Source organism: Coregonus lavaretus (assembly GCF_964263955.1).
Source record: "Coregonus lavaretus genome assembly, chromosome: 7".
Lineage (NCBI taxonomy): Eukaryota > Metazoa > Chordata > Actinopteri > Salmoniformes > Salmonidae > Coregonus > Coregonus lavaretus.
Window position 1 is genome coordinate 29976862 of NC_139994.1, and position 15206 is coordinate 29992067.

Genomic DNA, 15206 nt, shown 5'->3' on the forward strand with positions numbered 1-15206 from the left:
AATTAAATACATAAATGTGTAATTAAATGTATCATTAATTAATTCAAATACCGATTCATTTTATGTAAAATACATATATAATTATTTCACTATTTACATTTACATTTCATGATCCTGCGTTGCAGTGATTCATGAATTACTTAAAACTGTCAAACTGACCCATCAAAGTCAGTGGGCGGGGCTAACGCGAATCTAGTCTGATCCATTGCTTTGGTCTGAAGGAGAGTAGGCCAACCTGGATAGAGACAATGGAGGATCTCCGTGAACTTTCCAGGGAGTTGGTTAGAGACATTTTAAACTTAGCAGAGGATGTAGAAGCAGGACCTGCTGACCCAGAGCATGTAGCTAGTAAAGCAGAGGAACTTATTGAAGTTGTTGGAGTCATTTCCGCACTTTCTGACGAAGATATCGACCACAGAGTGATTGCAAATCTAGAAGAAGTTGTCCACCGCTTCTCTGGTACCAGGGCACTTCAGGCCCAACACACACAGGGACCGGGGCGTTTGGCGTTTGACATACCGAGTGCAGTTCTGGAGCACCAACTTCTTTGTGGAGTTCCCGCAGTTCAAATTGCAGCGATGTTCGGTGTGTCAAAGAGGACCATCAGGAGGCGCATGCAACAATACAGTTTAAGGTATTTACACTAAATTCATGAGTTTTCTGTTTATGAATTGCTGCTCTCATACACTCGGAAAGAATATGACGTTTAAGGTAACATTACTTGATGTTGTGTTTTTCTTGTTTGTACAGAAAGACAGATCTCTATTCAGCTGTGAATGATGAGGAGTTAGACCGTATTGTAAGTGAAATTCACAGAAGTCATCCAAACACCGGCTACAAGCTAATGCGTGGTCACCTGAATGCAAGAGGTGTGCATGTTCCAAGTGAGTAGATAATAATATGGGCATTATTTAAATGTATTTTTAATTTGGAGCTCTGCCCCTTTGAAAGGTGAAGGAAGCCCGCTTATGGAAAGACATCGCCTCTGAGATGTAGAATGTGTAGAAGAAATGTGAAGAGAAACACACATTTCAGGACGGCTGACTTGTATCATCAGGATAGACATGTCCTGTGATTTTTAGCCTCCTGTTTAATAGAGGTGGAACAATATCTGACAGTAATATTCTCAGCTGTCCGGATGTGCCCCTGCTGTAAAGGGTATAATATAATCATAGAAAAGCAAAATATCATAGGAGGCAAAAAATCTCAGGTCATCTCTGTTCGAGCATGTGGTATCTATCTATCTATCTATCTATCTATCTATCTATCTATCTATCTATCTATCTATCTATCTATCTATCTATCTATCTATATATGTGTGTATATATATGTATATGTATATGTGTATATATATGTATATATATGTGTGTATGTATATATATATATATAAATATATATATATATAAATATATGTATGTATGTATATATATGTATGTATATGTATGTATATATATATAAATATATGTATGTATGTATGTATATGTATGTGTGTATATATATATATATATATATATGTATATGTATATATAATTTTTATATATGTGTATATATATGTGTATGTATGTATGTATATATATATATGTGTGTATGTATGTATATGTACAATATCTGACAGTAAAGTACATTTTTGAAGCTGTGGTGGTTCTGTAATAGTTGACTGTTTTACACACATTATTTATTTTATTATGACACCACTATATCCTCAAAATAAGTAGCCAGTGAGTGTGTGGTTATTCATTTTAAATTCCTCCCCTCAGTCTCAAGACTGCAAGAGTCTTTACGCAGAGTCAATGCAGAGGGAGTCTACATGAGACGTCTGAGGCTGCGTGTATTAAGGCGACGGCAGTATTTTGTTCCTGGCCCAAACTCTTTGTGGCATATAGATGGCCACCATAAGCTTATCAGGTCAGTGATATTAGCAGATAAACAATGCATCTTTCTATATGTTTCATTACAATTGTTATACAATAAAGTTATATTTTTTCATGTGTTTGCAACAGGTGGAGATTTGTTGTCCACGGTGGGGTGGATGGATTCAGTCGTTTAGTGGTCTACCTGACTGTGGCCGGCAATAATAGAGCTCATACGGTCTTACAGAGCTTTATCGCCGCTGTTGAGCAGTATGGGCTGCCATCAAGGGTACGGTCTGACAAAGGGGGGGAGAATGCAGATGTAGCAGAATTCATGATCAGAAGCAGAGGTACCGACAGGAATTCACACATCACAGGCAGAAGTGTCCACAATCAGCGGTAAAGAAATATGTTTGGCAACTAGGCTCACACAACTAACATACTAGTTGAATGTACTTTAGCATATGTCATAAATTAACAATTTCTCAATTTTATCCTAAACACAGAATAGAGAGGATGTGGAGAGATGTTTATGAACATGCCCTGGACCTCTTCTATCAGATCTTTACTTCATTGGAAGATCAGGAGACACTGAATCCAGACAATGAAGTCCATCTTTTCGCTCTGCACCGGATTTTCCTTCCACTGGTTCAGCAAAGCCTCGACTCTTTTCGAGATGCTTGGAACTTCCACGGTCTTAGAACTGAAAGGAATCAGTCACCACAGCAACTCTGGAGAAGTTACAGAGAGCAAGGCCCTGAGGAGGATCCTACTGAGGTTAACAATGAACTTTAAACACTTTCTTAAAATTGTTTCCCCAAAGGAATTATGGGAGAAAAAAATGGTGCTAAATGTGATACTTTAAATGAAACATTTACTATAGATTATTGTCTCTTTAAAATCTCCCGAGCTTTTAAAGATCAACCTGTGAGCTGTAGTTTCTACAGTGCATACTATGCAAAGCTGTATTATTTAAAAAAACTGAATAAGTAACATTTAATTTCTCACTGCCTTGGTGACCAAAAATAACAATCTTGTGTAAGGACATGTCAAACTAGTTTTAAGTACAAGACTGATTATGCTTGTCATCCATTCAGGTTCCTGAAGAATATGGGATCGATTGGAACGGACCTCACTGCCTTCATCGAGGCACTGTGTCAGTCCCCGAGGTTCAGCTGGCCCGTGAGCTCTCAGATGAAGAGGTTGCAATTTTGCCAGCTCCAGGAGTTTCTGTTACTGATGCACTTAGACTATATGTAGAGACTGTGGAAGTGTTATCAAGAATCTTAGACTGATGTCCAACCCATGTTTTTATTTGTTGTGTTAGAACAAGCAAGGAAAAACTGAAAGTTTACTTTCCTTTTAAAAGAAAGGAAAAAAAGCTGTTTCTTTGAAGCTTCCTGTCTCATTATGGTCCACAGAATGACTAACATGAATGCTGTACTGTTAGCACTGAAGGTGCAGAACAGTTTGATTTTAGTAAATGGAAGAAAAAAAAGTAAACTACTGCACAGTGTGTTAATGTTTTCAAAGACACTGAACTTGTGTCAATTCATCTGAACTGTGTATGCATTGACATTAGGGCTGGGCAATATGGAGAAAATCAAATATCACATTTTTGACCTAACACCTTGATGTCGATATTGCAACGATATTGTAAGGTTGACAATTGGTGCATTCACAAAATATCTTCCACATTTAGATTTCGGATAAATAACTATCATATTGTGGATATAATGACTAAGTGGTAAAAGGCAAATAATAGAACAGCTAGAACAGTCTGGTAAGTTCAGAAAATGACATCACTTTACTGTAATGCAGCCTTTGAAACCAGGAAAAGACTAAACTTACCATGTAACGATATTACACTTCTTCAAAATCTAATGGTGCTTTTCCATTACATGGTACCTACTCGCCTCGCCTTGCCTTTTTTGGTTTTCCATTACGAAAAAAAGTACCTGGTACCTATGGAGGACTAAAAGTGCCACAATTAAATAAATAAATACACCATTAAATAATTACTTAAATGTGTCATTAATTAATTAAAATTTGAATTAAATACATAAATGTGTTATTAAATGTGTCATTAATTAATTCAAACTGCACCTCACACAGCGTCTCAACATTGGGGCTAGCAGGACCGAGTCTTCTCTTGATTTTTAGCCGTTGCAATGAAAGTTCTGTTTAACCGTGTAACTGAACCAATGTAGAGGTGAATAGCGCCACCCAGTGTATTGGAATGTGTTCAGTAGCTCTGCATCAATCCATTATCCGGAATTGATTTGTCTTGGCTTGATGCAGAGGGTAACCAATCAGGCGTTAGGTTCCGCCTACCAACTTTTGATGGGTCAGTTTGACAGTTTTAAGTAATTCATGAATCACTGCAACGCAGGACCATGAAATGTAAATGTAAATAGTGAAATTATTATATATGTATTTTACATAAAATGAATCGGTATTTGAATTAATTAATGACACATTTAATAACACATTTATGTATTTAATTCAAATTTGAATTAATTAATGACACATTTAAGTAATTATTTAATGGTGTATTTATTTATTTAATTGTGGCACTTTTAGTCCTCCATACAGACTGTTTGTTTCTCTCTGGCTCTACAATTGATGCGCCCTCTGCTGAAGCTACAGTGCCTTTTCAATCCAAACTGCCTCAACTCCCAGCCTTTCAACCGAAGCCAAAGTGAGACATTCAATGTCCTATCAATCTCCATTTGTTGTTTGTTTGTTTAGCTTTTTATACGGTTTGAGATTGTTTTCTGTAATGAAAAGCGTCATACAAGTTAAATAAATAATAATAAGTATTATTATTAACATTGTTATTTGTGTCTAAATACAGGCATTGATTACATTTACGTCATTTAGCAGACTAAGAGTGACTTACAGGAGCAATTAGGGTTAAGTGCCTTGCTCAAGGGCACATCGACAGATTTTTCACCTAGTCGGCTCGGGGATTAGAACCTGCAACCTTTCGGTTACTGGCACAACACTCTTAACCACTAAGCTACCTGCCGCCCCAGATTAGATATAAATGGCACAGATGTCTTTGTAGGCAAACCCCTGATTAAAGGTTGTTCAAATAATCATTTTCCAACTAACAAGAAAACCAACAAACGTCTATCAAAACCACAGTCTTTCTCTAAATGAAGATGTTTTTAGAAGCAAAAAAGAGAAACATACTTTTAATCAAACTAATCAGATGCCTCATGTACAGTACCAGTCAAAAGTTTGGACAAACCTACTCATTCAAGGGTTTTTCTTTATTTGTACTATTTTCTACATTGTAGAATAATAGTGAGGACATCAAAACTATGAAATAACACATATGGAATCATGTAGTAACCAAAAAAGTGTTAAACAAATCAAAATATATTTTATATTTGAGATTCTTCAAATAGCCTTGACAGCTTTGCATACGCTTGGCATTCTCTCAACCAGCTTCATGATGTAGTCACCTGGAATGCATTTCAATTAACAGGTGTGCCTTCTTAAAAGTTAATTTGTGGAATTTCTTTCCTTCTTAATGCGTTTGAGCCAATCAGTTGTGTTGTGACAAGGTAGGGTTGGTATACAGAAGATAGCCCTATTTGGTAAGAGACCAAGTCCATATTATGGCAAGAACAGCTCAAATAAGCAAAGAGAAACGACAGTCCAGCATTACTTTAAGACATGAAGGACAGTCAATACGGAACATTTAAAGAACTTTGAACGTTTCTTCAAGTGCAGTCGCAAAAACCATCAAGCGCTATGATGAAACTGGCTCTCATGAGGACCGCCACAGGAAAGGAAGACCCAGAGTTACCTCTGCTGCAGAGGATAAGTTCATTAGAGTTACCAGCCTCAGAAATTGCAGCCCAAATAAATGCTTCACAGAGTTCAAGTAACAGACACATCTCAACATCAACTGTTCAGAGGAGACTGCGTTAATCAGACCTTCATGGTTGAATTGCTGCAAAGACACCACTACTGAAGGACACCAATAAGAAGAAGAGACTTGCTTGGGCCAAGAAACACGAGCAATGGACATTAGACCGGTGGAAATCTGTCCTTTGGTATGATGAGTCCAAATTTGAGTTTTTTGATTCCAACCACTGTGTCTTTGTGAGACGCAGAGTAGGTGAACGGATGATCTCCGCATGTGTGGTTCCCACTGTGAAGCATGGAGGAGGAGGTGTGATGGTCCTTTGCTGGTGACGCTGTTTGTGATTTATTTAGAATTCAAGGTACACTTAACCAGCATGGCTACCACAGCATTCTGCAGTGATAATGCCATCCCATCTGGTTTGCGCTTAGTGGGACTATCATTTGTTTTTCAACAGGACAATGACCCAACACACCTCCAGGCTGTGTAAGGGCTATTTGACCAAGAAGGAGAGTGATGGAGTGCTGCATCAGATGACCTGACCTCCACAATCACCTGACCTCAACCCAAGTGAGATGGTTTGGGATGAGTTGGACCGCAGAGTGAAGAAAAAGCAGCCAACAAGTGCTCAGCATATGTGGGAACTCCTTCAAGACTGTTGGAAAAGCATTCCAGGTGAAGCTGGTTGAGAGAATGCCAAGAGTGTGCAAAGTTGTCATCAAGGCAAAGGGTGGCTACTTTGAAGAATCTAAAATATAAAATATATTTTGATTTGTTTAACACTTTTTTGGTTACTACATGATTCCATATGTGTTAGTTCATAGTTTTGATGTATTCACTATTATTCTACAATGTAGAAAATAGTAAAAATAAAGAAAAACCCTTGAATGAGTAGGTGTGTCTAAACATTTGACTGGTACTGTAGTTCAGCTACATGTCAATAAGAGAAGAAGCTGTGATGACCAATGATATGAATAGGCCTACCACTTAATAATTAATAGTGATAGCTAACCTATGTTAGTTGAATGAATGCTATAAACAGAGAAAAGAGAAGTCTTGTCATTGCAGAACTGCATAAAATAATAAAATAAAAAATCACATCCTCTGTCCCTCAGTCCCCATTACATAGAAGAAGTGTCTATTTTGGGTCTGGTATGAGTGTTTAGGATCAGTAACCATCTCGACCCACTGAAAGATTGACACTTACAATAGGTAAGTATGTCTGAAGGAGTAGTTTACGCTGATGTGAAGTTCAAAAAGCAACAAAGGACTGAAGGAAAAGATGGTGGTATGTTCTAAACAAAAATATGTCACTAAAAAATATATTTTTATAGACATGCTGTATGCTCAGGATGTTCAACATAAAGCTTCCTCTATCTGCATCAATATCTATCTAATGTTAAAGGGGCAATCTGGGTTTGGTAAATACATTTTATGTCTTTTGAATTAATGATATATAGGCATTGATTCTTGAAGAATATAAGGTAACCATTCTCTCCACTGACTATCTGGCAAACAGGCTACACTCTAGGTAGTCTCTTCTGCTGGTGTGTGTGTATCTGGTAGCGGTACTCTCTCTATCCTACTCTTCTCCTATCGGCAGGGTTAATACCCCAACAAAAATCTTTATCTTTACCCATCTAACAATACCAATACAGCATCACAAATATATTTGAGGGATTTCAATTGCTACTTTCCATGTCTATGCAAAGGGTTTGTGAGAAACATATTTTTAACTGGTTTGCATACAAGACTTCAAGCACTCATGCTTTTATCAGAGATCTGTGCCAATTATTATACATTAACAAATTCAGTGCTAAAAATGCTGGTTCTTGAACAGCCAATGTGATGAGAGGAGTATTGTCTTGTACTTAGACTTTCATGATTGCATTTCAGCAACAGCATCCACAGCGAATGATACCACATACTCTGAAATCTCAATTTCCAAAGCTGGATGCAACCAGCTATCTACAGACCCTAATGGTAAGTGTGTGTGTGTGTGCATGAGTGCAGTGAATGCGTGCGTGGTTGTGTGGGTCAGATGAAGTCAGTGCAAATTACAAGTTAGGCAAAACAATTAGGACGTTTTCTTTCAGGCAACTGAAAATATCTCAACCACATATGGGTGAGAAAAAAAGTTTACACCATGCAGAACATAATTACATGTAGCTTTTTTGTCATCCTTGTCTCTACAGCCTCAAAATACGTTACTTTTTCCACAAGTCATAATTTTTTAAAACATGTTTTGATGATTTCATATCTAACGTACAATAAAATTAAGTAGAACATCTAATAGGTTGTCAGTATAATTCATACCCTCTGTCTCCTCAGCTAGTGACCCTGAGTCTCAGGAAGGGTCAAAGGTCAGAGCAGGTGGATGTGACCTTGTCAGAGTGGTCCTGGTGACTCTGTGTCCTTCTGACATGTGCCATCATTGGACTTGGAGTTCTCTGTAAGTACTATAGACCCATAGTGGGAGAGTCTCGAGCAGGAGTCCCAAACTGGCTGGTCACATACAGTGGGGGAAAAAAGTATTTAGTCAGCCACCAATTGTGCAAGTTCTCCCACTTAAAAGGAGGAGAGAGGCCTGTAATTTTCATCATAGGTACACGTCAACTATGACAGACAAAATGAGAAAAAAAATTCCAGAAAATCACATTGTAGGATTTTTAATGAATTTATTTGCAAATTATGGTGGAAAATAAGTATTTGGTCAATGACAAAAGATTCTCAATACTTTGTTATATACCCTTTGTTGGCAATGACACAGGTCAAACGTTTTCTGTAAGTCTTCACAAGGTTTTCACACACTGTTGCTGGTATTTTGGCCCATTCCTCCATGCAGATCTCCTCTAGAGCAGTGATGTTTTGGGGCTGTCGCTGGGCAACACGGACTTTCAACTCCCTCCAAAGATTTTCTATGGGGTTGAGATCTTACGAAGTCACTCCTTCGTTGCCCGGGCGGTGTGTTTGGGATCATTGTCATGTTGAAAGACCCAGCCACATTTCATCTTCAATGCCCTTGCTAATGGAAGGAGGTTTTCACTCAAAATCTCACGATACATGGCCCCATTCATTCTTTCCTTTACACGAATAAGTCGTCCTGGTCCCTTTGCAGAAAAACAGCCCCAAAGCATGATGTTTCCACCCCCATGCTTCACAGTAGCTATGGTGTTCTTTGGATGCAACTCAGCATTCTTTGTCCTCCAAACACGACAAGTTGAGTTTTTACCAAAAAGTTCTATTTTGGTTTCATCTGACCATATGACATTCTCCCAATCCTCTTCTGGATCATCCATATGCACTCTAGCAAACTTCAGACGGGCCTGGACATGTACTGGCTTAAGCAGGGGGACACGTCTGGCACTGCAGGACATGAGTCCCTGGCGGCGTAGTGTGTTACTGATGGTAGGCTTTGTTACTTTGGTCCCCGCTCTCTGCAGGTCATTCACTAGGTCCCCCCGTGTCGTTCTGGGATTTTTGCTCACCGTTCTTGTGATCATTTTGACCCCACGGGGTGAGATCTTGCGTGGAGCCCCAGATCGAGGGAGATTATCAGTGGTCTTGTATGTCTTCCATTTCCTAATAATTGCTCCCACAGTTGATTTCTTCAAACCAAGCTGCTTACCTATTGCAGATTCAGTCTTCCCAGCCTGGTGCAGGTCTACAATTTTGTTTCTGGTGTCCTTTGACAGCTCTTTGGTCTTGGCCATAGTGGAGTTTGGAGTGTGACTGTTTGAGGTTGTGGACAGGTGTCTTTTATACTGATAACAAGTTCAAACAGGTGCCATTAATACAGGTAACGAGTGGAGGACAGAGGAGCCTCTTAAAGAAGAAGTTACAGGTCTGTGAGAGCCAGAAATCTTGCTTGTTTGTAGGTTACCAAATACTTATTTTCCACCATAATATGCAAATAAATTCATTAAAAATCCTACAATGTGATTTTCTGGAAAAAAAATTCTGAATTTGTCTGTCATAGTTGACGTGTACCTATGATAAAAATTACAGGCCTCTCTCATCTTTTTAAGTGGGAGAACTTGCACAATTGGTGGCTGACTAAATACTTTTTTCCCCCACTGTATGCAGCGGGACAAGCTAGCTGGAGGGAAGTTGGGTGAAACTCATTACTGTAGATTTAAAATAAACCTGTAGGTCTTTGTCACACAGATACAACTGTCTGTAGCCAACAACCCAACTACAGCGCTCTTCAAAATCTCAGACTCAATTGAAAATAATCTTACTACAGGTGAGCTTTGGATCAAATGACTGAAGCTAAAATGAACACTAAACAGTGCAATGTTTCCATTTAAATTTTCATCCCTATAAAAAGTATATCAGAAAAGAGTGTGTTTATGTTATGGGCATTTATGAGTAAATTATGGATTTCATGATGCAACATTTAAAATCATGATTCAACAAGAAGAAGAGCGAAGTGGGAGTCATGTGACTAGGTTTTCTTTATTCTTAGCAGTTTTGAAACTAAATCAAGAATTGATTGAGCAGAGAACTCCACCCACTTGCCCCACAACCACAGGTGAGTAGATTATACTATGCAGGAATGTCTCAAATGGTGGCACACTATTCAGTAATACCTAAAAGTATTACCTAAAACCTTTAAATGTTAAATAGGCATGTGTTTTACATGATAGAATTTACTAAATTGGAATTAATGTAACAAATGTAAATTTCCATGATACAAAAAGGAATAAGAAATACACAGAAAACAATGGTTTTATAGGTGAAATGTTAGGTTTAAGCTTTAGTCACTCCTTATTCCTTCATAGGCAGGTGAAATGTATATGGAAAGTAAATTAATATGCTTATATTCATAATGGCAGTTGTAAGACAACATTGTCTCAGGTCAATATATGAATCTATGCTATCAGTAACATGAAAGACTAATGCATTGTACCTGTTGATATAGTATGGTATATTAGTACATAAATACTCTTTTTTTGGAATGTGACTGTAGACATATAGATAATTGATGTGGGACACTGAAAATGGCATTAGGGTTATTTCTGTTCCCTTCCTCCACAGGGAATACCAGTCTGTGTTAAAGGCTGGGAGCTTAATGGGGGAAAGTGCTATTACTTCTCCACTGATAAACTGACCTGGACTCAGTCGGGATGTGTGTATTTCCATGTGGGGACACCAGCTCATCATAGACAGCGAACAGGAGCAGGTTGAATGACATTATAATAAAGTACACCTAAATCACCTTTTACTAAGGCCTCAGATGTCTCAATGTTAACCCAGAGCAGTACTCTAATATTCATCTTCAACTAATGTTTCTGGTTAAGAGATTTTTAGATGAGAAAGTTCTTTAAAATATGCCTAACAATGACATCAAGTTCTGGATCGGGCTAATGGATGCACAACAAGAGAAAAAGTGGTTATGGCTGGACAACACACCTCTAGACGAAAATAAAATTTCAGATATTTTGTATTCAAATAGTAAAACATTTACTGTAGATCACAACTCACTATACATAAAGCATGATCATTCAGTTAAATATTTCTGCCATGTATAAGTATATTGTGATGTGTTTTCCATGACTGACACGACACACAAATACTAGAGAAATCATGAGGGTTTATGTTACCCCAAAAATGTAGTTTATTTATGCGTTACTATCTTTCTACCCTAGCTTCTGGTATGGCAATGAGCCTGATATCTGGCCAGGAGAAAATGTAGAAAATCTCAATGCTGAAGACTGTGCTAGAATGGGGTACTTGTCACATTCGTTGTATAAAGGATCGGACCAAGGTGCAGCGTGGTATGCGTACATGTTTAATTGATTAAATAAACACAAAGCAACTGAACGTGAAGTTCTAAACGCTAACAGCAACAAGCCTAAACAGAAACAAGATCCCACAACATAGGTAGGCAAAATGGCTGCCTAAGTATGATCCCCAATCAGAGACAACGATCGACAGCTGCCTCTGATTGGGAACCACACCCGGCCAACATAGAAATAGATAAACTAGATATTATCCAGATCACACCCTGACCTAACCAAACAGAGAATACAGGTGATCTCTATGGTCAGGGCGTGACAGTACTTAAGACCTCAAGTCTTGCTTTGATGTCAACTGTGATACGCATCAGAGAAGAATATGTGAGACAATGTCAAGTGCATGAAACATTATCCTTGTGATACTTAAGCTTCTTGAATTTTGCTCTGAACACAAGTATTTTTAAATATCTTTAGCTAGCATTGATAATGAGGAGAAACTGTATTGGTGAGTGGAATACAGTAGATTACTGCTGATGTTCAGATTGCTCATTTTCTACATGCATTACAACTTTAATATTTTTGTAATATTATGGTGTAACACAAACCAAATCTATAACTCAGCCTGGCAAAAAAAAGATGTTGGATATCTTCCGTTCACGCAATGTCCCTTTACAGCACACCATGTTGATTGTGTGTTGTACATTTGTATTTCTGCTTTTCAGTGTTTCTAGACCTAAGTTCATTTGAAAACAAGAATGTAGTGTGCATACAATATCTTTTTTAGAAATCTTAGCAAATGTAAAGAAAATTCAATACAGAAATATCTAATTTACATAAGTATTCACACCCCTGAGTCAATCCATGTTAGAATCCCCAATGGCAGCGATTACAGCTGTGAGTCTTTCTGGGTAAGTCTCTTAAGAGCTTTCCACACCTGGATTGTACACTATTTGCACATTATTCTTCAAACTCTGTCAAGTTGGTTGTTGATCATTGCTAGACAACCATTTTCATGTCTTGCCATAGATTTTCAAGCCAATTGAAGTCAACTGTAACTAGGCCACTCGGGAACATTCAATGTCATCTTGGTAAGCAACTCCAGTGTAGATTTCACCTTGGTTTAGGTTATTCTGTTATTCTGCTGAAAGGAGAATTTGCCTCCCAGTGTCTGTTGGAAAGCAATCTGAACCCGATTTTCCTCTAGGTGCTTAGGTCTATTCCGTTTATTTTTAGCAACAACAAAAAACTACCAAGTCCTTGCCGATGATAAGCATACCCATAACATGATGCAGCCACCACCATGCTTGGAAATATGAAGTGGTACTCAATAAAGTAAATTTCTATGCCAACTTTTTTGCAGTTTTACTTGCGTGCCTTATTGCAAACAGGTTGCATGTTTTGGGATGTTTTTCTTCTGTACAGGCTTCCTCCTTTTCACTCTGTCATTTAGGCTAGTATTGTGGAGTAACAACAATGTTGATCCATCCTCAGTTCTTTCCTATCATAGCCATTAAACTCCTAACTGTTTAAAGTCACTATTGGCCTCATGGTGAAATCCCTGAGCGGTTTCCTTCCTCTCCGGCAACTGAGTGAAGGGCACCTGTATATTTTTTAAGTGACTGGGTGTACAATAGGTGCCCTTTGCGAGGCATTGGAAAACCTACCTGGTCTTTGTGGTTGAATCTGTGTTTGAAATTCACTGCTTGACTGAGAAACCTTACAATTAACTGTATGTGTGAGGTACAGAGATGAGCTATTCATTCAAAAATCATGTTAAACACTATTTCTGCACACAGTCCGTGTGACTTGTTAAGCAAATTTTCACTCCTGAACTAATGTAGGCTTGCCATAAAAAAGGGGTTGACTACTTATTGACTCAAGACATTTCAGCTTTTTATTACTTTATAAAAATTAAATAAATAAAAAATCCACTTTGACATGATGGGGTATTGTGTGTAGGCCAGTGACACATCTCAATTGAAAATTTGGCCTGTAACACAATGTCGAAAAAGTGAAGGGGTGTGAATACTTTCTGAAGGCACTGTATGACAGAGAAAGAGAAGACTCGCTATAGAGGAACAGCTGGGGTGTTCACACATCTTCAGTCCAATCATATACAGTAGAGGAAGTGTCTGTTTTGGGGAGATGTATTAGGCTATTCTAAGTGTCTCTGCATTGAGTGTTTAGAACTAGTCTTCATCTTGACTTGCTGAAAGATGGAGAGAATCAACAACGTCTTTGACTACAAGTGTCTACATTAATACAATAAATCACCAAAGGACTGAGGGGCAGATGAAGGTTAATTTTAAACTCAGAACTTGATGGTAATGATTATGTACCGCAATACACAGGATGAATGTTCAGGATTATTGTGAGAACTTATTTTCTTTTCAGAAAGTAGGAACTAGAGACAGAAGTTCAACAAAGTGTGATTAACACTTTGAAATGGATTTATGCCCATTTGAATGTGGTTAAAATTAATATCATGTCGATGGTAGTATGATAAACTAAATAAAATATAAATTTACATCAAATTTTTGACTTTTTATGTTTACTTTTTGAAGGAACTAATATTAAGGGACCAAAATACCCAAAAGTAGATGCAAAAATGTCATTTCAGCAAGTGGTGCCTCACCTTAACACACAAAGCTGTGTTGTCATGTTAGTAAAGGTGTCAGAGCGGGCATAGGTGTGGTGTAGGAATCAGATGCAGGACACAGATGCTAGTCCAAAATACTTTACTGAAGTCCACAGAATGAACGGCTACAAACAGAGCCGGAGGCACGAGAAAAATAACGCACTCAGCGTATGAATGCAAAATACGCACAACAAGTGCGGACTCTCTACCTAAAACAGAAAATGAGCACAAACTGACTGGAAACACCTGATGACAAGGAACAACTACAGACAACCACAAGACAGAAACAACGAGAACTTAAAGGACACATAATCAAGACAAAATGAGAAACAGGTGTACCAAAACAGACCAAACCAAACAAACACAGAAACAACGAACGGTGGCAGCTAGTACTCCGGGGACGACGACCACCGAAGCCTGCCCGAACAAGGAGAAGGAGCAGCCTCGGCAGAAACCGTGATAGTACCCCCCCCCTTGACGCGCGGCTCCACCCGTGCGCCGACCCCGGCCTCGGGGACGACCAGGAGGACGCGGAGCAGGGCGCGTGGGATGACCACGATGGAACTCAGTCAGAAGGGACGGGTCTAAGATATCTCTCCTCGGCACCCAGCACCGCTCCTCCGGACCGTACCCCTCCCACTCCACGAGATATTGGAGACCCCCCATCCGGCGTCTCGAATCCAGGATGGACCGAACTGTGTACGCCGGAGCCCCCTCGATGTCCAGCGGGGGCGGAGGAGTCTCTGCTATCTCACAGTCCTGGAGTGGACCAGCTACCACCGGCCTGAGGAGAGACACATGGAACGAGGGGTTAATATTCTTATAATCAATAGGTAGTTGTAATCTGTAACACACCTCGTTCAACCTCCTCAGGACTTTAAAAGGCCCCACAAACCGCCGACCCAGCTTCCGGCAGGGCAGGCGGAGGGGCAGGTTTCTGGTCGAGAGCCAGACTCGATCTCCCGGTGCGCATACCGGTCCCTCACTGCGGTGGAGATTGGCGCTCGCCTTGTGTCGACGGATGGCCCGCTGCAGATGTACGTGAGCAGCGTTCCACGTCTCCTCCGAGCGCCGCACCCACTCATCCACCGCAGGGG

At 39.2% G+C, this 15206-nt stretch overlaps 1 protein-coding gene across 1 annotated transcript; it reads left to right on the plus strand.

Moving 5' to 3' along the window:
- The first annotated feature begins 181 nt into the window (after positions 1-181).
- On the plus strand, positions 182-3871 carry LOC311133026 (uncharacterized protein). Its single transcript, XM_084166444.1, has 6 exons — positions 182-634; positions 751-884; positions 1758-1905; positions 2001-2249; positions 2357-2627; positions 2948-3871. Exons 1-6 carry the CDS (start codon positions 249-251, stop codon positions 3143-3145), a joined length of 1386 nt encoding a protein of 461 aa, XP_084022570.1. The 5' UTR covers positions 182-248; the 3' UTR covers positions 3146-3871.
- The last annotated feature ends 11335 nt before the right edge of the window (positions 3872-15206 follow it).